Raw genomic sequence first — 26,144 nt, 5'->3', positions numbered from 1 at the left:
GGGCACTAGTGACACTCGTATTCAATCCCTGTATAAAAAATGAAGTCACTTCGCCGGCAGTTTGAGTGACGGTTGCTATGCCGGTTGATATGCATCGAGGTGGTAAGCCTAAAACTTACGTACTTCGAACGGCTATGATGTGCGTTACTGCTTCATTGGTCAAAAGAACTTATCCTGTATTTGATTGACAGTTGCTAGGGCATCCGGGTGGTAAATTAGTCTTAGTTTCAGACCTGCAAGTACAGGTACGATTGTAACGCAATTTGAAAGTACGGTATGTTTATTTGTTTTAAGAAAGAAATACCATTTTCATCAAATTTTGTATTAGTAGAGATAATATTAGAATCATATTTTACTTGTTTTATTGAATTTCGAGCTAATTTTATGTATGAAATGTGCACATTTAGACCGATACAGTGCAAACGACACTCCGTCTTGATCAAATCTAACATCGTCAGGCTAAAATCTCCTCAATCTTGAACGACTGTCGAGGAAGTCTATTTCGAGCTGTTTTTCCAAGATGGCGCACATCGACTGCCAATTATTCGGACCCTTTCTGGCAAAAATACAGCTTATTTAGCCAACGTGTCAACATAATTTAATCTCGACGTCGACATCATGTCGACATAATCTTGTACATTTAAAATCAGCCAAAACATGTATCAAAGTCAACAACAAAAGCATTGCATGATCAGCTAGTTAGGAAATTGTTATCAATATAAATAAAGCTTCTTTAAATATAATAATAGCTTTGTCACCTACGCCCAATAGTTCCATATTTGGGCATTGTTGACATCATATCCAATCACGATAAAAAATTTTTTTGCTGATCAATATTCATGTTTACGTGATCAGCCAATCACAGGCTTAATATCTATTTGCACTGTACAGAATTTAAGTGAAATGTATGCATTGTATGAAACAAAAGAGTTCAACTTATATTGCAGATATGCTTTATTTTAATATACCCCCCCCCCTTGCTCGAGAAGTCTAGACAAGAGTTTGCTTCACATTTAGAGACCATTGCATTCAAAATCTAGTCGGATTTGCTGGAGCATGACACCATGTAAAGCAATGGAAGTTCAGAAGTAAACACGGCCGATCACGACAGGCGATTGCATCAAAAATGTTGCTAAAATTACACTTTTTTACAAATTTTAGACTGTCCAAAATATTCAAACCTTGCTGGAAACTGAGGCTGGAAAAGTTCAGTTTTCAAATTTCAACATTAATAGAATAAATAACCTCTGGTGCAAAAACTTGCACCGCTGTCCAACCGAAAAACGATAGTAACCCACTGTAGCATCGAACTGCCGTGTGCAAATTTGAAGCTTAAGTTCTTGAGTAAACCCCCAGTACCTTGATCAAGGCAGAAATAGAACTCAAGTGAGTCATGAATGGCTTTTCCATTATCGCCCCTGTTTTGATCAAAATTTATGAGCAGAAATGGTAACATAAAACAGGAATATGTATACAGTGGAAACTCAATATAACGAAGTTGTCAGGGACAGAGAAATTAAATATCTTGGTTCCGTAGATTGGGGTGAATAGGGACAGTTTTGGCACTCTCTAGATTGTAGGTTTTTTCCTGTAGCCCCATGAGCCAAACTTTTGAGGGTATATTATGTCCACCCATGATGCCTTTAATCCACCATTATAAAAAATTGAATATATATGTGGGGGTGTATATTTTTTTAATAAAATTTTGGTGTCCCTATAGGGACAGCACTGGTTTTGATAAGGAAAGTACAACTTTGAGGGAGTGTACTTGCATTTTACCCCCACATGGAGGGAAAGGGGACACCATGTGAGTTTTAAAAAACAATAGAAACATGTCAAGGTAATTCATACCATCATAACTGATTAAAATCTGATTTCTTGACAATGTTGATCAGGCTCGTCAGTAAGAGGAGGGGTAGGGTGTGGTGGGGTAAGTATGGCTGGGGTAGGGTTCTGAGTGGTAGGGTCCGTAGGGAAGTAGGTGGGTAAGGTAGGGTGTTGGGATAGTGGGATCAGGGTGGTGGGGTATAAGAAAAGGTATCATGGTGGTAGAGGTAGTGGATAGGATGGTGGTGGTGGAGCAGTAGATAGGGTGGTAGGGTAGGGGATAGGGTGGTGGGGTAGATGGGTGGGGTAGGATGGTGGAATGCTGGGGTAGGGTGTGGAGTAGTGAGTTCTGGCAGTGGCATGATAGTATTAGGGGTGGATGAGGGTGGTAGCCTGGGTAGGGTGGTGTGGTAGTAGGGTAGGGCGGTGGGGATGGTAGGTTTATTGAGGCTAGTGGGGTCAGGGTGTGGTATAGTAATATAAGGGTGGTGGTGGTAGGGTTAAGGTGGTGGGGTTAAGGTGGTGGGGTAGGTTCATGAGGGTAGTGGGGTAAGGGTGGAGCAGGGTAGGGTGGTAGTATAGGGTGTGGTGGGGTAAGGGTGGTTGTGGCAAGGGTGTCCCTATTCACCCCGTATTAGGTGACTTTTACCTGAAAAATATTTAAAAAATTGTTATAAAATTCCTGTCAGAATTAATAAATAATCTTTTAGAGAAAGTTGTAAGACGTAACAGGCTAGGTCCTGGTGAATTTCCAGCTCATTTTCTAAAATAGTGCCTGTGGGAGCAGGAAAGTTTTGACCACCCCATTTTTTAGAACTTTTTTTAGATAATTTTATTTTGGACACCCTGTATCCTAAATTTATTCTTTAACATCTGCTGAACCACTTTCTAAACACTGTTTGATTGCTCTTTCAATATGTGGAAATTAAAAAAAATAAGTGTTAACCAAATGGTCGCATGACACAAATAGGTCACCCAAAAATGGAGCAGCCGTAACATGAAAACGCTTTCTTCACACTTCAAGTTAGGTATTATACTTAGTATAATACCTATTGTAGAAAGTTTGGTGTCATTTTGTAGATAATTATGTTCTTTTTCAAATACAAAAAACCCCAAGTCAATTGGACAAGTACTTTGAGATTTATACCTCAATATGTAAGATGTGTCAATGGAGCAGCCGGTTCGGGAGAGTCGGTTCGGGAGAGCCCCATATAGGGTTATACACAAAATTGTGAAAATATGGCAAACTTCAAACCTTTGTATCTTGAAAAGTACAACTAGCATGGACCTCAAATTGCACATATCATCCTGGATTGTAGATCTACCTCATAGTACATCAACTGTAACACAAGATGTAACAAATTAATTGCCTAATTAAATGCTAATTAAGACAGTTTTCCCTATATGTTACTGTACAAAGTGTGCATACTATGCTCCAACATTTCTAAATGGACTATCTCTTGCCCGAGTCACCCTGCTTATTCAAAAGAACACATATTTTTAAGGAAATTTGATGAGGAATTCAATTATGCTATTAGTTTTAGTGCCAGAAATGGAGGAAAAAAGTTTTAATTGAAAAATGTCATAAAAATTGTGAAATTATTTTACAATTTTTGACCACCCTGTATGTTTAACTCTCTCTTCCTAATTTGTTTGAAGGACCCATGCAATGTCTTTCTGAATCCATATTTATTTTGAACTACATAGCTTTCAGAAAAGGAAAAATATGGGGTTCACCATGACAAGAAATATGCTAATTTTGTTGTTGTTCCACCCTGTATATTTCTCACCCACCCTGTATTATGATGTTATGCTTTGTTGATTTGGCATCCTTGTAATATAAGCTTTCCAGAAATATATACTTATAATTAATGGTCTAAAATGTATTCATTAAAAGTTGTGTTGAATTGAATCAAAATTGGTGATATTTTTCTCATTTTACATCATGTTACACAAAAGATGACCAATTCATGACATGCGACCAAATGTGAAAAAATGAGATTTCAAAAACTTTTTTAATTTTTGTCCCTATTCACCCCTGCGTCCCTATTCACCCCAATCTACGGTTCTGGAAAAATACTTCAAGATTTATAATGTTCAGGGTTTTTCTTGTATCAGACTTCATTATAATGAGGTTTTACTGTATTATTAGAAACACAGCTTGTTAAGATAGGAGTCAATGTGATACAGTATTTTTGTACTCATGATGACAGCTAGCAGCTTGCTGTACATTTTCACATGTGAATCTTTGTATTTTCACAAGGATATTTGCAATGGGCTTTGCCTTTGCTTTTTAATGCTCAGTGGAATAGATTTCTTTTTGACATGGGGGGGATGGGGTTGGAAAAAATTCTTGAAGTACATCTATAGTGAATCCAGTGCTGTACTATTACGCTGACTTTTGTATTCGGCGAGGAGGACGATTTCGACCTCCTGGTTTGTTTACAAACAGAGAGGTAGACAAAAGGTCGTTCCGCTTGTCCAAACACTCAAGTATCAGAAGGATGGTCCACAATAGCGTGATTCACGTAACATGAATAGGGATTAAAAAGCTGTCACGTAGAACCATGTGCTTCTATTGTCCAATTTGCCATCAAGATTTCATATGGAAACAGTTCAGACCCAGTATAGGTATAGGTATACATGTATACCGCCGTTCTCCGGAACGGCGGTATACTAGAGCATGGCAATCATTCTTCGGCTAATGTTGTCGGTTTTCACTCATTGTTCACAATGTGACATGCACAACAAATACAGCCCCCGAAATGGTCTACTTTTAGCAAGCCTTAACTCCGAAACAGTTTAGTCAAAGTTAAAAATGCGATCCCCAACCCTTTGCTTACCTTTGGACGAATTTGCTGTAATCTCCGCTAGCTCCGTGTTGAAAAATGTCCGGTACTTGCCCGGTACAAACATAGAAATGGCCACACCGCTTCAGTTCTGGCAATGAATATTTCTTGCGTAAATCCAATGGTTCCAACGTGGGCATCACGATGATAGTCTCCTACACAACCAGATTGTGTCGGCCTGACGATCGTTGATCCTAATTGCTAAAGTGAGGACAGCGTGAGCTCTTACCTGCGTAAAAGTCTGTTCGACAAAGGCCATTGTGAATAAGGATGATTGACAGCCCCGTATATTGGGCGGAGCCATTATGCCCATATTAGGTGCATATATTACGGCGGATAGGTTGCGCTGCGCGCTGTCCACTGACCCTGACTGGTCGTCACATAGACAGGCCGTGACCTGGGTACATGTACAAAGCAGGGGATGCGACTGCGAGCCGCCATTTTGACACGTGGTACATCTACTCTTCAGAAAAATTACTTTTGTTGACGTTTTATATCAAACAATTTTCGATAACGGATTTCTACTAGGATTTCAATTTTTTATTAATGAAGGTACATGTAGTTTTGAGGAATAACACGGGATGTTTTGAGTTTGATTACAACTGGTGGTGTAGGAAGGTGAGTGAATTCGTGAATGAGGCCGAGGAATGAGGTTTTGTTGTTTCAACGATCCGATAGTAGGATACTGAAACGTAGGCTAAAATGTCTAACTACGCTCATTCATTCGCCATGTTGACATGAAAACATTAGCTGCTGCGAGGTCAGTGTTGTTGAATTCGTTACCTAAATTCCTTTCAGGATATTATTCTGATTTCACTTATTTATAATGTGTACGAATGTGCTCCATACAAACTCAAAAGTGGTCGCATGTCATGAATTGGTCATCTTTTGTGTAACATAATGTTTTATGATAAAAATATCACCGATCTTGATTCACTTCAACACAACTTTTAATGAATACAATTTAGACCATTAAAAGTATACATTTCTGGAAAGCTTATATTACAAGGATGCCAAATCAACAAAGTATCATATCATAATACAGGGTGGGTAAGAAATATACAGGGTGGAACATCAACAAAATTAGCATCTTTCGTGTCATGGTATACCCCCATATTTTCTTTTTCTGAAAGCTATCAGCTCAAAATAAATATGGATTCAGAAAGACATTGCATGGGCCCTTCCAACAAATTAGGAAGAAAGAGTTTGGTATCCCTTGCGTTAAACATACAGGGTGGTCAAAAATTGAAAAAATAATTTTACAATTTGTATGATATTATCAATCAAAACTTTTTTCCTCCATGTCTGGCACTAAAACTAATAGCATAATTGAATTCCTCATCAAATTTCCTTAAAAATATGTGTACTTTTGAATAAGCAGGGTGACTCGGGCAAGAGATAGGCCTTTTAGAAATGTCGGAGCATTACGTACACACATTGTACAGTAACATATAGGGAAAACTGTCTTAATTAGTATTTAATTAGGCAATTAATTAGTTACATCTTTTGTTACAGTTGATCTACTATGAGGTAGATTAACAATCCAGGATGATATATGTGCAATTTGGTGTCCATGCTAGTTGTACTTTTAAGATACAAAGGTTTGAAGTTTGCCATATTTTCACAATTTTGTGTACAACCCTATGGGGCTCACCCGCCCCGGCTCACCCGCCCCAGCTCCTCCATTGACACATCTTACATATTGAAGTATAAATCTGAAAGTAGTTGTCTAATTGACTTGGGTTTTTTTGCATTTGACAAAGAACATAATTATCTACAAAATGACACCAAACTTTCTAAAATAGGTATCATACTTTTAGAATAAACTAAACTTAAAGTGGGAAGAAAGCATTTTTATGTTACGGCTCCTCCATTTTTGGGTGACCTATTTGTGACATGCGACCAAGTATGAATGCAAGGTGTTACTGCTAACAATAGAAACACTGTTGCAAAGTCATTAAAAACAGTACATGTGCTACAAACGTTCTTTCCCCGAAACGAGATACAGGCCAGTAACGCAGTCTGGACCCAGTACACGATCATGTCAGAAATTAATATTTTGTTCTGGGTCTGATTATTCGGACTATAGTAGCGAGTTCAGTGGATTTTGGATTTTTTTTACCAACCCCCACAAATTTGGTATCACTGGAAAGAGCATTGAAAAAGAAAGCCAATGATGCAAAAAGTACCCCATTACGACAAAGTATAGGGAAGTTATGCTCTTTTCAAGGTCAAAAATGTCCGTTTTGTGTCTGACGGTTTTTGTCTTACACAAGGTCTACCAAAATTTGGAATACACTTTTGAAACCAGTTTAATAACACTTTGAGTAGTTGAATTATATGCTGTTGCAAGACTTTTTATATGTAAACTTAACTAAATATTATATCAACCTCATACTAGCTTAAGGGGTACTACACCCCTGTGGTAAATTTGTGACTATTTTTGCATTTTCTCAAAAAATAATAACACACTGGTAACAAAAGTTATGTATATTATTGGGGCAAGGAATCCAATTACTACACTGAAATTTCAGTGAATCAAGACAAGTGGTTCAGTAAATATGATAGGAAATAAGGTACATCCTAGCGGTACCTCATTTTCTATCACAAGTATCGAACCGCTTGTCTTGGGCCCGTCCCCGCACTCCGTGCATCCGCGGGTATTCATGCTCGTCGAAAATTTCGCGAAATAAGGGGTGTATTCAGATGAAGAAACGCGATTCGCGAAACACACAAAAAAGGGGTGTTTTTTCAAACCACGTGTTCGCGAAATTGACAAAAAAGGGTCTTTCCATCGAGCAGCCGACGAGTTTCTGCCAGAAAAGAGTATTAGAAATAGGCCTAATCATTCACGTTTTAGCGAAAATAGGGGTATTGTCAAAGGGTAAATAATTCGCGGAATCGCTAAAAAAGGGGTGTTTTTCCCCTAAAAACTTCGCGAAATTAGATGCAAAAGGGGGTGTTTTTAAAGTTCACCGACAAGCATGAATACCCGCAGATGCACGGAGTGCGGGGACCGGGGTCTTGGGTCACTGAAATGTCAGTGTAGTAATTGGATTCCTTGCCCCTATAATATACATAACTTTTGTTACCAGGGTGTTATTAGTTTTTGAGAAAAATGCAAAAATAGTCACAAATTTATTGAGGGGTGTAGTACCCCCTTAAAGTAAAGTATAGGTAAGACAACTGCACTTGGAAGATTTAGATACATTTGTCAGCATTTCACAAATTCCTACCTTTTACTACCTACCCATTTTGTACCATGAACAACAACACTATTAGTGCAAATATCATTTTGCTGACTACACAGGAGTGATTCAAATGGTATATCAACTTACCAGAAGTTATGTAGTTAAACAATAATTTGGAGATCTCCCTTTCTGTAATCTTCTAGAAGTTGACATGAATACACTGGTTTCTCATGGTCATACACAACATACCAGGATGGGTCACACACAGTGCATTATGGGAAGATGTTTGAGGACAATTGATAGTTATCACTAACACCAAACACAAAATATTCACTCGACTGAGGTTTTTCCAATGCAGTGATGTAATTGTGTTTATAAACTACAATGCATCCTGGGAAGACATACAACACTTTCAGGGTTTCCCTATTCCAGTGCCCAATATTTTGATATCACACGATATCTCTTCCCATCAAGCCCATGGTGCTAAGAATTTGTTGATGCGGAAAGTGGATTGATTATATATTTCTTTTATACACAAAATGTCTTAAAACATGTTATAAATCTTTAAATTAGTAATAATTACATGAAATATGATCATAAATCACATAGATGATGCTCTCAATGCGGCACCAGCGCCATGGCACCAAGAAGTTCTGGCTTCGACGACACATTTTGACAATGGTGATGATCACGTAATTTTCACATTTAGCTGTTGTGCTTCCTTGTGATAGCCCCAATCCCAATGAAACTTTGGCAATATTCTCAGAAAATTCTAAATTTGATCACAATCTATGTTTCATATGTATGTATGTTTCATCAACTCCTTATGCATTTTAAACTGATTTTGAGAGTAGAAAATCGCAAAATTATCTGGTATTTTTCACCTAATTTGGACTGATCGCACTCCGTTTCTGCTTCGTCTGAATGAGTTTATTTTGGTATCAGAAGAAAGGTCATTCTTTGAACTTTGACATGATATGAATATTTATTAGATAACATCATCAGATACAGTTGTGTAGTAATCTAAACAACGTTGTTGTTTTGAGGTCAGTAAGAAAATGGCTTGCGGCCCGAGGGCATAAACAACCGTTTAGTCATGAAAATATATGAATGAACCCCGTTCATACATACCAGAACATTTTGTGATTCTTATTTCATCAAAATAATAGCAAAAAAGTTACTAAAATGCACGATTTTCCTGCACTTTTCCTACCCGGTGATCTAACATCCGGGACACCGGGCATAAACGCTGTTTATGCCCGGCTCTCGACCAATCACGCGCGCTGTTACATAGCGTGTATGTATGAACAATGTGAGTATCGAGTCAAGTCAACTCAAAAAACTATTAAAAAAAAGAAGGAAAATAACAAATGAATTTGCCGTTTCAGCTGAGCTGACATGTACATGGACATGCTAAGTCTACGAATAACGTACGCGCACGTGGGCTTTGACTTTGAGACGTCGAGACATAACATTTTGTTTAGCCTGTAAAAATAAAGTTCGAAATTCACATACCTGTGTTGCGTGCATGCAGTGCCAGTGACTGAGGGTGACGCAACTTTTTTGCGAGTCAAGGACGTAGGACTCGAGTCGAGTGCAGAGAAACTCTCAGCTCCTCACTCAGCTCCGAGCTTGCCCGATAAAATAAAATATTAACGCAGTGCTCATAAGAGAGCTTACCAGTGCTGAGTCCTGGAGTGACTTTAAAGCTGTTTGGCTTTGTTTGAAGAAAGTTGGTGACTTGACAGATTTATTTCATTATCATGATTTTTATTTACTTTTTTTTTTGAACTCTTGCCCCAGCTCGTGTCTCTCGGTTGAACTTGTCAACAACAACTCAACAGCCTGGATGGATTTCTGGTGTGTAATTTTACGCCCAACTTGGGAGCTTTATGAGAAAGTTTTTTTAATACGCACACGTAAAAAATTGTTTTTCTTCAACCAATGTTCATGCTTACAAATTTGTATATATTGTAGCAAATTTCCTGCCCTTCAGAAGTTATTATATTCTAAACTGTTTCAGATTCATAACTTTCATTCAACAAGCAAACCACCCAAAAGGGTGTAAAATCCACCTGACGCTCCAACAATCGCCTGTAGACCACGTGGGCAATGTCAATTAATCAAGCGTTGCTATATACTTTTTATATATTTCCCTACACATGTAAAAATTTTACATTTTTTTTATGAATCACTATTTTCCCAAAGTATTGCAACGTTTTACATCAAAAAATATTTTGTAAGGAAAATGACATTGCTTAGGCCTGCTTATTGTAAACAATGCTCATAATGTTCAGTTTGATTTGTTATAATTTGCTATCAGCTTTTAAAAACACAGCCAGGTCAAAGTTGAATTATTTGCTGGAACGAATTTTAAGCTTACTTGACAATGGGCAGCATAGAATTACTCTCAGATCAGGGATTTCGAACCGATGGCCGACGACCACATGAATTAAGGAAGATCCAGTGTCGTATGGGTGTTTTTAGACAAGCGGATGGTTCAGCATATATCGAGCAGGGTAACACAAAAGCATTGGCAACTGTATACGGGCCGCATGAGGTAAGCTTAACTAAGTTAAAATCTAATTTTATATATGAATGCTTCTAACAAAATAAATTATTTCAATAAGTCTGAAATAATCATTGATTTGATTCTGAACCTACGAACGTAGGTGCTCAATGTTGTACTGTATCTGGCCACGCGTTTTGAACTCGCCACCCAAAAATGGTGGTTTTGTTACGCTTTTCCAAATCGAGACTCGTTCAAATTGTTATATCTCTGCTTAAACAAAAGGTATTGTAGTGTGTTTGGTGTCATTTTGTAGCTAAATGAGTGACCTAACAGACCTCCAAAGGAGAATTGTTTATCAGCTAAGATAGTGGAGTTATAATTTTTAAGTTCAGAATGGCCGAGGTGGTTGTTGTGGCGGTGGCGGTTGTGGCGGTGGCGGTATGTACAAAGTCTATGAGAAATATAGATTTTGTGTGTGCACGTTGAATCAACTGATCATATCTTTGCATCCATATGGGCTACAGGCATGGTTAAGAGCTCTTGTGAAAGGTTATTAATTATGCTTATTGTTTTTAATCATTTTGAACTCTTTATGATTGGTTTAGTGTATAAAATACAAACTTTTACATACAAAACTACCCGTTTTCATATTAAACACTGTAGTAAGCAATGCGGATGTCTTCAAAATCTAAAAGTTGCTGTAAATATTTAATTACTTAGCCTATCATAGTCAAAGTATACATTTTCTGAGAGGAAATTTGATGAGGAATCTAAATATGGACTTACTTTTTCTGTATGGGTTAGGGGTAAAATGTTTCAGTTCAAAATATGTTGAATTGTAAAAAATTTGAACATATTTTGGGACACCCTGTATTCTGAGATTACCAAACAGCTGTGATTTTTTTTCTTCCCCAGTCAGTAGGATCCCCCTAACCTCTAACCAAATCAATGTTGTTTACTTTCAGTTTATAACTGCAAGTTAGTAATAAGCAATGCACTAAGTGACTCATTTTTTATTTGGAATTTTTTTATTCCACCCTGTATAACTTCAAGGTCACCCTGTACAATGAGTTGAAATGTGTATATTTGAATTGCTTATGCCTTCAGCTTTTCAAAAATGTATACTTTTGCTAGTTTAGGGTTGATAGTTGTGTAGATATTCTAATTTGAAACTTGATTGGTGTAAAAATTCATAATATTAGTGATGTAACGCTAAGGGTGGCGAGTTCAAAACACACGGCCAACTGTAAACTGAGTCTATATCCACTATTTAGAGGTGGTGCAATAATTATGTGTACCCGGGTGGTGAATTCTCAAAATGGTCTGCCAAAATCGCTTGCCCCCCCCTGGCTCTGGCTGTGCCAAAAATCTTTGCCCCCCCCTTTGACGTGCCAAAAACCTTTGCCCCCCTTTTGATGTGCCAAAAATCTTAATGTATACCAATGCAAGATTTTTGGGAACCTGAATTTACAACTTTAAATTGTCTTATTGTCATATTTGAACGTGTTCCTAACGTTTTCCTACACCTTTTTAGGGCATAATATAGAAACGGTGCCCAAAATATCTCTCCCAAAAATCGCTTGCCCCCCTTTTGACTTGCTAAAAATCGTTTGATCCCCCTTTCGACCTGCCAAAAATGCTTGCCCCCTCCCCTTTGGCCTGCCAACAAATCTTTGCCCCCCCCCCCCTATAATTCACCACCCCGGGGGTACACAACTACACATAATTATTGCACCACCCCTTACTACAGCCTGTCTCAAAAAAAATTGTGCAAGTGAAAAGCGCCCTCTGTAGCAATTGGAAAATACCGTTGTGACAAGATGCTTACATCAACGTCACAGGCACAGTCTTAGCTCTCAAATGCCGTTTGTTCTGTTCAATTTGCTTGTTCCAGTTTCGAAATATAAACTCAACCAATAAAGTATCGAAACGATTATAGATGGTCAGATATATCGGAAATGAAATATATAGCAAAAACTTATTTAATGTATATAAAGCGCAGCTTTCTCCTGCATTTTGATACCTCATTTGTTGCTCTCTGATATCATTTGGTCGAGTTATGGGTGCTTGAGTGGCTTCAAGTCGGATTTTGAAAGTTGCACTTAGCTCCTATTCAAGCCAAATGCGTTCGTCGTGTACACACACACACAAAATCAAGACAAAGATGTGCTCTGTTTACTTGACCATGAACTTTACTTTATTTTACTCCTTCGACTTCCAACTTCAATACTTGCTACCCTTTACTTATCTCTGACTTATCTCATGAACTCTTTCTGCTGACATTTCAATACTTGGTGTGCCCACCATCACACACACTCATTTGAATTTGGCGGACAAAAGCAATGGTCATTTATTGGTTACAATACAACGCATTTGGCTTGAATAGGAGCTAAGTGCAACTTTTAAAATCTGACTTGAAGCCACTCATGCGCCCATAACTCGACTAACTGATATCGTAGAGCAACAAAAGAGGTATCAAAATGCGCAGGAGAAAGTTGCGCTTTATATACAAAAATAAGTTTTGCTATATATTTCAGTTCGATATATCTGACCATCTATAATCGTTTCGATACTTTATTGGTTGAGTTTATTTATTTAACCAAAGGGTAAAATCACAATTGTGCCACTTTTACTAGGAAAGAGAGCTGTACATGTAAATCAATGATAGCTGATGTTGATGCGTCTAATGCACTCCCTTTCGGGCGCATGCATTAGACGCATCAACATCAGCGCTGCGTCATTATTTTGTCTAATATCTCTCCCAACAGGTAATACGCGCTCATTAACCTATAAAATGTATAAGTGCGCAATATTTGTTTGCCTTTTAACATGTCTGAAGTGACTAAGAGAACAGTATTTACCATGATAAAATCATTGACATGCACATGTATTTAATTTTACAGCAGAATGTGAAATATTTATTTATCTTTTAATCTCTTTTAAGTGGAAAAAGAGAATCATCATTCCTGCATCATGATAAAACAGTAAAAACAGTCAGAAAATTTTTGTATTGTGTAATTGATGCATTCTTTTGATTTTACGAAGGAACTCTTGATAAACTTCATGCTATCACTGTTACATATAAGCACTCTTCCCTAGTACATGTAGTAAAAGTGGGACAATTGTGATTTTACCCTTTCGTCTTTAACTATATATACCTCGAGATTAAAACAAGCAAATTGAACAAAACAAACGGCATTTGAGAGCTAAGACAACGCCCTTGACGTTGATGTAAGCATCATGTCACAACGGTATTTTCTAATTGCCAAAGAGGGCGCTTTTCACTTGCACAATTTTTTTTGAGACAGGCTGTATATGCGACACGATCTGGGGACACAATGATTTGGTCCATGGGGGCCAAAGGAGGCATTTTGACAATTTAGTTACTATTTACCGTTTACTAAACAGCTCTGAAAGACCCCCTATATTTGACCAAAATAGAGCTCGGAAAAACCCTTGAATTTGATAATTTCAGCTCTAAAAGACTCAAAAATTGCTCATACCTCATATTTCTGTTTTTTCAGGCGATTTTCAACCAAAAAGCCAAGAAAGACCCTTGATGTCGACTGTTTGCAGCTCCAAAAGTCCCCATTTTACTTGTTTACAGCCCGGTTCGCAGCTCCAAAAGACCCCCTTTTACCGGTGCGCCGTCAGCTCCCAAAGACCCACCACCTCAAAATTCCGGGGAACATACCCACCAAATTTTTTTGATGTGCCCCCCCCCCCTCCCGGGTTGCAAATGCTAACCCAAAGTATCTCGTACCTTTGGTCACTCCAATTTCTACTTTGACACAAAGCAAACGTCTGAGATGTACACCATTTAAAAAGCTACCATAGGGCCTACATTGTACATGCATAGCCAAAAGGAAGTGGGAACACAGAAAGAAAAGTATCACCAACTCATTGGCTATGTTTCCTCACATGTGTTAAGTTAAAATTAAAGAAATCATAATTTGGTGCATCAGTGTACAATGTAAACACACAAGTGTAATCATGCAATCATCAAAATATAGTTGCGGCTCAATTGTGAACGTACTTATTTAAAATAGGTGATAAAGAGACTAAGTACATTGTACTTGTAACTTGCAAGTCAATTGTGCAAATCATTTACAATGTTGTCAAACATCACATTCACCTAGTGCCGTACTATTACGCTGTCTTTCCTATTCGGCGAGGATGACAATTTTGACCTCCTCGTTTGCCTCGTCTGTTTACAAACAGAGATGTAAACAAAAGACCGTTCCGCTTGTCCAAACACTCAAGTATCAGAAGGATAGTCCTGGTCCACAATAGCGTGATTCACGTAACATGAATAGGGATTAAAAAGCTGTCAAGTAGAACCATGTGCTTCTTTTGTCCAATTTGCCATCAAGATTTCATATGGAAACAGTTAAGACCTGAGACAAATCAGGTTCAGACCCAGAACACGATCATGTCAGAAATTAATATTTTGTTCTGGGACTGATTATTTGGACTAACATTCACCCATCCCTCATTTTAAAAAGCAATTTCAATTGAGATATATTTTCCTTTTTACATTTTAGTTGACAGGACTAGGAAGGAGCAAAGCACAACATGACAAAGTGTTTGTCAACTGTCAGTACAGCATGGCTACATTCAGTACCGGGGAGCGAAAAAAGCGCCCTCAGGGAGATCGAAGATCGCAAGAAATGTCACTCAATCTTCAAAGGACCTTTGAAGCAGCCATCATGACTCAACTGTACCCGAGGTCACAAATTGATATATATGTGCAGGTAAATAAATTGCTTGTATGATTTTATTGTTTATTTAAATTTGTGAGTGTAAATATGCTTACATAAATTCATGCTCTTTGCAAGAAATTTATGATCAGCACAAACCTGGCAAAGAGATTCAAAACCAGACGGTAGTATCGTGATGGGCAAAAAGGCCACATGCCCAAAGCTCAGCTCTGAATCAGTCTAGCATAGCCCTTTTTTTTTTTTTTAATAAAATCCTTATTTTATTTTTCATATACCTTGTTTTTGATCGAAACAGTGATTTATGTACATATCATAATGTAAGATTAAATGTGCCACTAAGCAACTGGTACCACAACTTACCAAATAAATTTTTTTTAATGTGTTCCGGTAGTTCATTTAGGCTGGAAAAAAGACCATTGTTAAATATTGAATATTATTTGCAAAACATTTTCATTTTCCAATTTCGTTTTTTATTCAGATCTTACAGTCAGACGGAGGCAACTATTGCGCCTGCGTGAACGCAGCCACCTTAGCCTTGATTGACGCAGGCATACCAATGAAGGATTACGTGTGTGCCTGCTCTGCGGGTTTTGTCAGTGACACACCCTTAATGGACATCAGCAATCTAGAGGAAACGATCGGTGGACCAGAAATGATAGTGGCCCTACTACCAAAGTCAGAACAGATTGTTTTATTTCAAATGAATAACAGGTTACACGTGGACAATTTGGAACCAGTTTTAGAGTTGGCTACCAAAGGATGTAAAGATGTGTATGCAGTGTTGGATAGAGTTGTAAGGGACCATGTCACAGAGGTGTGCTCAAGTTTAGACAGAAGTTAGATATCCCTTGTCAGACCTTTCATACTTTACAATGTGCATGCAGTGGTGTAGCCAGGACTTTTTCAGAGGGGGGGGGGGCAAGGAAAATTTCAAGGTGGGGAAACTTTGATGAAAATGTGGTCAAAAATGGTTTGAAAAGGGCTAAAAATTTAAATATCAGGGCAGCCAACTTCCTACAGGGGGCAGACTTCTCACAGGGGGCAGCTGCCCCCTTTTCCCCCTGGCTACGCCACTGTATGCAAGCCCAGTTCTTGAAATACATCCAAATCTTCAAGAGCCATTTGGGCCTTTGTGTTTGAAATCTATGGAGCCTCGCCGATTTTCACAATCTGAACTCAAATGGTGGCCAGATCTGATCCAATCGAGCTAAAGTCGGCAGTTATGAAAATCAGTGAGATATAGACAAAAAGTTAGGAGAAAAAAAACACCAAAAACATAAGAAAGGCGACATAATTATAAAAGGTTCATAAGTTAGCAACCAATTTTTCAAGAGACCTGGGGATTCAACATCAGTAATAGTGTATATACGTAGGTACTGAGCGAGTTAGTAATGGTAGTAACTCAATTTTCAAAATTTCCAACTTTGGCCTGAGTGGATCAGATTGGGTCACAATTGTTAATGTTTTAATATTACACAAGTAAACATTTTGTGACACTTTGTAAGAAATGAGACTTGCAAACCAACAACATGTAATGTCATGGATTGATGTTGATGTCAGTATTGAGTCCATCTTGCAGACTTTCTGACTAAGTTTCACCAGCCTTGCAGGTCCGCATAGTAGTACAACATTGGGGCCCACACTCCCACAGTAATTCTTTTGAGCTCTGTGTATGCCATAAAAATTGCATGGCACAGTCTTGCTATACATTGGCAAAATGATTCAAAGGAATAGGTGAAGGTCAGGGAAGATACCTTATCCTTCCCAGAATTCTTTGCAACATGATACAGCCCCTCATTTTTATCAAATGACACTCCCATTACTTTGTACAGATTCCCTTTGTGTCATTTAGAAAATATACTGGCTAAGCATGGGGTGATAGTCAAGATATAAACATATTTGGTAAGATATGAATGTGCTCTGTTCATTTTATCAATATCGCCCCATGTTGCATTAGATAGCAAATAGGTACAGAAAATTGAAATCCCTGGAAGAAATGCATTATGGGAAGTGAAAGATGTCTTCTCCTGGTTTGCTACAACTGGATTGACATGCACTGACTACTTCCCATTCCAGAAAAATACAGCATTATTTTTTGGGATTAAAAAATATTATCAAGTTCTGCAAAATGAAACATAGCTCAATCCTAATCATTAATTTAGTACTAACAGGAGATAAAAGAAAAAGTTCACTATTTTACTTATTTCTAGAAAAAAGAGCCAAAAACATGCATTTTTGTCATGTTTTCTGACAATCGAGTCACAAAAATCAAAGACTGGGAACAAGTCTAAGCATTCAAAATCTTGAGTAGATGCCACAATTTTGCTCTAAATCTCACATTCTTGTGTTGCTATATAATTTTAATTAATTTAATTTAATTGTTTCATTTTACAACCAATCATTTAAAAATGATTGGTTGTAAAAATGAAACATGTCTTTTCCAAATATTAGAATGCATAAACTGAAATTAAGGTCCGTTCATACTACCACCGCATTTGCGATGCGGTGCGTTGCCGCACTGCACCGTACTGCAAACTACTGCATTGCGATATCGCAATGAAGTTAAATACATTTTAACTTAGAATTGCGACAAGTTGCGTTGAGTTGCGGCAAAAAGTAATCGATATATCGGCATCGCAAAGCAACGCATCGCAATTGTGGTGGTAGTATGAACGGACCTTTAGTCTTAGACAAGTCTTTGTGATTGATTGTCACAGCACACACAAAATACCCTAAAAACACATGTTTTTGGCACTTATTTCCAAAAATTGGCCTAATATTAAAATTTTACTTTTACTGCCAGTTAGAACTAACTAAAGGATTAGGATTTAGCTATGTTTCATTTGGCAAAACAGGACAATATTTTTTAATCCAAAAATAATAGTGCTATATTTTTCTGGAACAGGGAGTAAACTATAAAAACTGGCTAAAATATGGTGCAAAAACTTCAGAATTGTACATTTTCATGAACATATATATGCAATCAGCATAAAGAATGCATTAAAATGAGTACAAACAAGCCTAGTATTTAGTTCACGCTTTCTTAGGCCCAAAAAAAGTTGTTTGCTTGCCCTCAACCGACCGACCCTAATTTTGGAAATCAGAAAAAAGTTGTTTTTTTCTATTTACTGTACAAAAGAATACCGACCCTATTTTTGGAAATTCCTGAAAAAGTTTTTTTTTTTTTTTTAATTTTTTGCATTCTGAAGATGTAAAAAAAAATGTATTTTAGAGCTTGTGTTCAACATTTTAGTTGTTTTCTAATATTAGTTGATTCATTTTGACACCAAAATTGTCTGATTTTTTTTTTTTTTGAGCCTTAATTAATACAAACATTAGAGTTTCCTAGTAATTTAAAAAAAAAAAAAAAAAAAAATCCTGACCGACCGACCCAATTGTTAAAATTCAATTGAGGGCAAGCAAACAATTTTTTTTTCTTGGCCTTACGATAGCTCTTGATATTTTGAGGCTAGCACACTGAGCATTAAAACAATCAAAACTCTAAAAATGATGTACATGTGTTTCTTTTTTGTGTTAATCTATAGTCGGGTGTGTATGCTAATGTGTATCACATTGTAGGGTCAGGGGCATAGCAAGTGGGGGGACAGGGTGGACGAAGTCCATGGTCCCCAAGGGTTCAGGGGCCCGGGCACAAAAGCAAAAATTAAATAAGGGCTGATAATGGAGAACAGGGCCGGATTTACCATTTAACCCCAATAACAGCATGTTTTTAGCCAAAATAGGGAAAAATTGTTAAATTTTCCTCGCTTCGAGTGAATTCAAATAGCAAAATTCATGTTGATCTGGGGCTAAAATTGTCAGAAATTGAATTTTTTCGCGTGCTTTGCGGGCAAATGTCCTAGTAACAAAATATATTAGTCCCCTCTATATTTATACGTAAACCAAAACTTGGCCACTTAATAAAGTGCACAAATTTTGGCCTGGCCAAGGGCCCCCATAAGGTAAATCCCGGCATGGTTAAACGGGCCCGTACTGCTCCTTGTCCATCCGTAGATACCTGGACTCTGAAACCTGCCACCATATTATTAGATCACTCCAATATTAGATCAAACTCCAACGCATTCAGAATAAGGCCGCTCGTATAATTTATGGACTAAGACGTCGTGAACACATAACACCTTACCTCCACACCCTGCATTGGCTTCCGGTCAGACAGAGGATCAATTTCAAACTCTTGGTCCTCATTTACCAAAGTATCCATCATGAGGCTCCTGTTTATTTGTACAATGATATATGTCTCCACTCATCCACTGTTACCAATACTCGCATACTAAGATCTGCAATGGACACAACTCGACTGCACATCCCAAAGACATCCAAAACAATTGGTGATCAGGCCTTCTATGTCGCTGGTCCACGCACCTGGAACACACTGCCCATATCCATCCGGGAAGCACCAACCACCAACACTTTCAAAACATTGTTAAAATCATATTTGTATCCTTATTAATTGTTTTTTGCATTGCTCATTTTTGTTTCATCTTGCTTGTTTATGGTTTGCTCTTTTTTTATGCGCCTAGATCTTACTGAATAGGCGCCTTATAAATCTCATTTGTATGTATGTATGTATGTATCTTAAGGGGTGGGGTATGAACGTTTGGACAGTATTTATTGTAGTATTTTTAAACCTAATGAAATAATACTAAAAAAGAAGGAAATAAGACTTAGCATGAGACGAGTCATTAAGGGATCTAGAATGAGCGTTTATGGCGTTTCGACAGTATTTTTGTGGGACATGAGAGCACCTCAGACATATCGAATTGCATTCTGAATACGAAGAATGTCATTCTGATATCAAATAATTTTCATTTTTGAAATTCGCAATGTAATACACATTTTATGGCAAATGATTAAAATTGATATTTTTGATATTTAACAGTCCTCGAAGTAAACTTTATGAATCTAATGATATGTACTTAAAGTGTATGTCGCTGGGAAGAAAAGCCGACGATCAATTGCAAATTTTGACCTCTCGTATTGAAGATATGGAATTTTTTCCCCAAAACACACAAAAAAATTAGGTCTTTTTGGGAAAAAATCCATATCTTCAATATGTGTAAAGTTCAAAATTTTCAATTGATCGTCGGTTTTTCCTCCCAGCTACATACACTTTAAGAATATATCATTAGATTTATAAAATGTATTTCGAGGACTGTTATATATCAACAATTTGAAAAATATCAAATTTTAATAATTTGTCATAAAATTTGTATTATATTGTGAATTTCAAAAAATGAAAATTATTTGATATCAGAAAGACATGCTTCGTATTCAGAATGCAATTCGATATGTCTGAGGTGCTCTCATGTCCCACAAAAATACTGTCGAAACGCCATAAACGCTCATTCTAGATCCCTTAATGACTCGTCTCATGCTAAGTCTTATTTCCTTCTTTTTTTGTATTATTTCATTAGGTTTAAAAATACTATCATCAGTAGATAGGCCTAACAAAATATATTCAACCTTTTTCAATTTCTTTGTATTTTACAAATAAATACTACCTTGAGTAGATAACGGAAAAACTAACAAGCAAACAAATAAACAAACAAAAAACATCAAAACAAACTTTCCTTACAGATGTTTTCTAAATTTGTGAAATATTTTCTGTTGTTTTATTAGGCCCGCAGTGCTATCTTCAGAAGATAGCCGTTTGCGAGCGCGCTGCGAGAAAATGATGCAGATCGTAAATGATCTTGAGTAGATAAAAAACAAACAAACAGACAGACAGACAGACAGACAAATAAACATGAAACATAAAAATATATGCCAAATGATCTTTCTGACTCGTCTCATGCTAAGTCTTATTTCCTTCTTTTTTAGTATTATTTCATTAGGTTTTAAAAAAAAATATCATCAGTTGATAGGACTAACAAAATATATTCAACCTTTTTCAATTTCTTTGTATTTTACAAATAAATACTACCTATAGTAGATAACGGAAAAACTAACAAGCAAACAAATAAACAAACAAAAAAACATCAAAACAAACTTTCCTAATAGATGTTTTCTAAATTTGTGAAATATTTTCTGTTGTTTCTTAGTAGGTAAAAACAAGCAAACAAACAGACAGACAAACAGACATGAAATATAAAAATATATACCAAATGATCTTAATGACTCGTCTCATGCTAAGTCTTATTTCCTTCTTTTTTTGTATTATTTCATTAGGTTTAAAAATGTTATCATCAGTAGATAGGCCTAACAAAATATATTCAACCTTTCTCAATTTCTTTGTATTTTACAAATAAAAACTACCTTGAGTAGATAACGGAAAAACTAACAAGCAAACAAATAAACAAACAAACAAAAAATATCAAAACAAACTTTCCTAACAGATGTTTTCTAAATTTGTGAAATATTTTCTGTTGTTTTATTACGCCCGCAGTGCTATCTTCAGAAGATAGCCGTTTGCGAGCGCGTTGCGAGAAAATGATACAGATCGTAAATGATGCAGGCCGTATTAGAGGGCTCGCGCGTGTTCACAGAAGATGATGCATGTCGCAACGGGTGATTTGCAAATTGCACCGTAAATGGTATCTTGAGTAGATAAAAACAAACAAACACGCAGACAAACAAACATGAAATATAAAAATATATACCAAATGATCTTTCTGACTCGTCTCATGCCAAGTCTTATTTCCTTCTTTTTTAGTATTATTTCATTAGGTTTAAAAATACTATCATCAGTAGAAAGGCCTAACAAAATATATTCAACCTTTTTCAATTTCTTTGTATCTTACAAATAAATACTACCTTGAGTAGATAACGGAAAAACTAACAAGCAAACAAATAAACAAACAAACAAAAAAACATCAAAACAAACTTTCCTTACACATGTTTTCTAAATTTGTGAAATATTTTCTGTTGTTTTATTAGGCCCGCAGTGCTATCTTCAGAAGATAGCCGTTTGAGCGCGCGTTGCGAGAAAATGATGCAGATCGTAAATGATGCGGCCGTAAGTGGGCTCGCGCGTGTTCACAGAAGATGATGCATGTCGCAACGGGTGATTTGTAAATTGCACTGTAAATGGTATCTTGAGTAGATAAAAAACAAACAAACAGACAGACAGACAGAAAAACAAACATGAAACATAAAAATATTTACCAAATGATCTTTCTGACTCGTCTCATGCTAAGTCTTATTTCCTTCTTTTTTAGTGTTATTTCATTAGGTTTAAAAATACTATCATCAGTACATAGGCCTAACAAAATATATTCAACCTTTTTCAATTTCTTTGTATTTTACAAATAAATACTACCTTGAGTAGATAACGGAAAAACTAACAAGGAAACAAATAAACAAACAAACAAAAATTATCAAAGCAAACTTTCTTAACAGATGTTTTCTAAATGTGTGAAATATTTTCTGTTGTTTTATTAGGCACGCAGTGCTATCTTCAGAAGATAGCCGTTTGCGAGCGCGTTGCGAGAAAATGATGCAGATCGTAAATGATGCAGGCCGTAAGTGGGCTTGCGCGTGTTCACAGAAGATGATGCATGTCGCAACGGGCGATTTGCAAATTTCACCGTAAATGGAATCTTGAGTAGATAAAAAACAAACAAACAAACAGACAGACAGACAGACAAACAGACAAACAAACATGAAATATAAAAATATATATCAAATGATCTTTCTGACTCGTCTCATGCTAAGTCTTATTTCCTTCTTTTTTTGTATTATTTCATTAGGTTTAAAAATACTATCATCAGTAGATAGGCCTAACAAAATATATTCAACCTTTCTCAATTTCTTTGTATTTTACAAATAAATACTACCCGGTACCTTGAGTAGATAACGGAAAAACTAACAAGGAAACAAATAAACAAACAAACAAAAATTATCAAAGCAAACTTTCTTAACAGATGTTTTCTAAATGTGTGAAATATTTTCTGTTGTTTTATTAGGCACGCAGTGCTATCTTCAGAAGATAGCCGTTTGCGAGCGCGTTGCGAGAAAATGATGCAGATCGTAAATGATGCAGGCCGTAAGTGGGCTTGCGCGTGTTCACAGAAGATGATGCATGTCGCAACGGGCGATTTGCAAATTTCACCGTAAATGGAATCTTGAGTAGATAAAAAACAAACAAACAAACAGACAGACAGACAGACAAACAGACAAACAAACATGAAATATAAAAATATATATCAAATGATCTTTCTGACTCGTCTCATGCTAAGTCTTATTTCCTTCTTTTTTTGTATTATTTCATTAGGTTTAAAAATACTATCATCAGTATATAGGCCTAACAAAATATATTCAACCTTTCTCTATTTCTTAGTATTTTACAAATAAATACTTTCGGCATATTGCCGCGCTGTTTAAAAAAAAGGGGGGGGGGGAAGGAGGTAAAAATAGAGAAACAGGTAGATGCGGAAAGTGATGAGTATGTAATATCGCTTTAAACTTTCTGATCGGGAATGATGTATTAGAAAGAAAAAATTCGCCGCTACATGATGAAGTAAAAATTTAGAGAAAATAATGTAAAACATAACTTCTAGAGTAGAAAGATGCAATATGAATCGGAATGAGATTCTAAATGTTATCTTCAGTAGATATAGCGAAAAATCCCAAAACGCGCACGGTTACTCTGCGCGATTAAAAAAAAATCGGTATTCGGCCTAATGCCGCGCTATTTAAAAAAAAAGGGGGGGGGAGGGGAGTGGTAAAAATAGAAAAACAGGCAAATGCGGAAAGTGATGAGTCTGTAATATCGCACATGCAATTAAAATTATAAACCAAAACAAAATGTAGCAACATTTGAAATTTTAATTTAATCTTCAGAAGATAGCACACCAGTAACATGATTCTATAAAATATCGCTTTAGGGTTCTTATACCACTAAATTCGCCTGTGAAGCGGTTTCCGGTAAAAGTTTATCACGCCTATAGTCCCAAACTTTGCATAAAAATTCAAAAAAATCGGTACAATATTAACAATTTTAGTGTTGAAAATCGTGTTTTACTAGAACTTGTGAATGTGATCTCTACAAATTTGAAAAGAAAATGCAAAAGTTTGAGTGATATTTACGATTATGTGCGCATGAACAAACGAGGTCAGAACGCGTTTAGCAGTCAGATGTAAACACTGGAAAATGTGGCCTTTTTATACACTTTAAGAATATATCATTAGATTTATATAATTTACTTCGAGGACTGTTATATATCAAAATTTGAAAAATATCAAATTTTTATAATTTGTCATAAAATTTGTATTATATTGTGATTTTCAAAAAATGAAAATTATTTGATATCAGAAAGACATGCTTCGTATTCAGAATGCAATTCGATAGGTCCGAGGTGCTCTCATGCCCCACAAAAAATACTGTCGAAACGCAATAAACGCTCATTTTAGATCCCTTAAGGTTATTAATTATTTTAAACTGTTGTAATTTGGTAGTTCACAGCATCTTACGAATGGTAGTAGGCTTTGGCATAAACTGCATTGCTCAATTCATAGCGAGCGTGTAGAAGAATTAAAATATCACAGATATACTTTTATAGGTGCTGCGGTTCTTGAGTTACGTTGTAAAGAGGGCTGAAACAACAACACTTTTGTAAAACGTACATAACTCATTAACAACAATAAATTAAGCAAGTTTGCAAAGTATACGATTTGTAGAATGAACTTTTGCAAAACATCAAGGTGTTAATTTTCAATAATATATTGATCTAGATAATGAAAATCGATTTTTAGGTTGTTTCGACCAACAATACCTCGTCAACCCTTAAGATGATATCAAATATATATTTCAAAGTTGGACGTAACTCGACTTATGGCCAAAACGCGACCGCTATTTAGCACGTAAAGTCTCTGGAAAGCTTTTTTGTGGTATGTATCCTTTATCTCGTTCAGCAGATAAAAACGACAACCAACGGGATTTAAATTTGAGCTATCTGCAGTTGATAGCAAAATCACACGAATCCGACAAACACCAAAATGACATAAAACAGATGATGTATATCATTAAAAATTGGTATTTTTGATATTTAACAGTACTCGAAGTAAACTTTATAAATCTGATGATTTCTACCTAAAGTGTATGTAGGTGGGATGAAAAGCCGACGATCAATTGAAAATTTTGACCTTTCGTATTGAAGATATGGATTTTTTTCCCAAAACACCAAAAAAATTAGGTCTTTTTGGGAAAAGAATCCATATCTTCAATATGAAAGGTCAAAATTTTCAATTGATCGTCGGCTTTTCCTCCCAGCTACATGCACTTTAAGACTATATCATTAAATTTATAAAATTTACTTCGAGGACTGTTATATCTCCAAAATGTGAAAAATATCAAATTTTAATAATTTGTCATAAAATTTGTATTATATCGTGAATTTCATAAAATAAAATAATTTGATATCAGAAAGACATTCTTCGTATTCAGAATGCAATTCGATAGGTCTGATGTGCTCTCATGTCCCACAAAAAATGCTGTCGAAACGCTCAAAACGCTCATTCCAGTTCCCTTAACAATTTTAGTGTTGAAAATCGTGTTTTACTAGCACTTGTGAATGTGATCTCTACAAATTTGAAAAAAAAAATGCGAAAATTTGAGTGATATTTACGATTATGTGCGCATGAACAAACGAGGTCAGAACGCGGTTAGCAGTCGGATGCAAACACGGGAAAATGTGGCCTTTTTATATAGCACTAATTTTCAAAGACAAACATGTAGGGTTGGAACTTGATGGGTCTATAATATAGTTTTAAAATTTCTGATCAAAACACTCAAAACAGATGTACTGGAAAGAAAAAAATTCGCCGCTACGTAATGAAATGAAAATATAGAGAAAACAACGGCATTCGGCGTAAAGCTGAGCTATTAAAAAAGGTAAAAAAGACAAACACGTATATAGGGCCGTATATAGTTTAAAAATTTCTTATCGAAGCAGATTGAAATTCGCCGCTACGTGATGAAATGAAAATATAGAGAAAATTATGTAAATCATGACTTCAAGAGTAGAAAGACTTGATTAATTAAATGCTATCTTCAGTAGATAGCTAAAACATGAAAAATCAAAGT

The 26,144-nt window shown here is 36.3% G+C and overlaps 1 protein-coding gene and 1 long non-coding RNA gene across 2 annotated transcripts in view; both read left to right on the top strand.

Annotated features, from left to right (window-relative positions):
* Nucleotides 1–25,599, top strand: part of LOC140135844 (uncharacterized) — a 216,649-nt gene extending 191,050 nt beyond the window's left edge. Inside the window, exon 2 of the long non-coding RNA XR_011856577.1 lies at nucleotides 25,521–25,599. This is a non-coding gene — a long non-coding RNA (uncharacterized lncRNA). The remainder of the gene's footprint in view (nucleotides 1–25,520) is intronic.
* Nucleotides 10,154–16,030, top strand: LOC140135841 (exosome complex component RRP41-like). Its single transcript, XM_072157479.1, has 3 exons — nucleotides 10,154–10,427; nucleotides 14,924–15,133; nucleotides 15,579–16,030. Exons 1-3 carry the CDS (start codon nucleotides 10,257–10,259, stop codon nucleotides 15,939–15,941), a joined length of 744 nt encoding a protein of 247 aa, XP_072013580.1. The 5' UTR covers nucleotides 10,154–10,256; the 3' UTR covers nucleotides 15,942–16,030.
* Nucleotides 25,600–26,144: the final 545 nt, after the last annotated feature.

Source organism: Amphiura filiformis, chromosome 16, assembly GCF_039555335.1.
Source record: "Amphiura filiformis chromosome 16, Afil_fr2py, whole genome shotgun sequence".
Taxonomy (NCBI): Eukaryota; Metazoa; Echinodermata; class Ophiuroidea; order Amphilepidida; family Amphiuridae; genus Amphiura; species Amphiura filiformis.
This window is presented reverse-complemented; position numbering and strand designations above follow the sequence as displayed.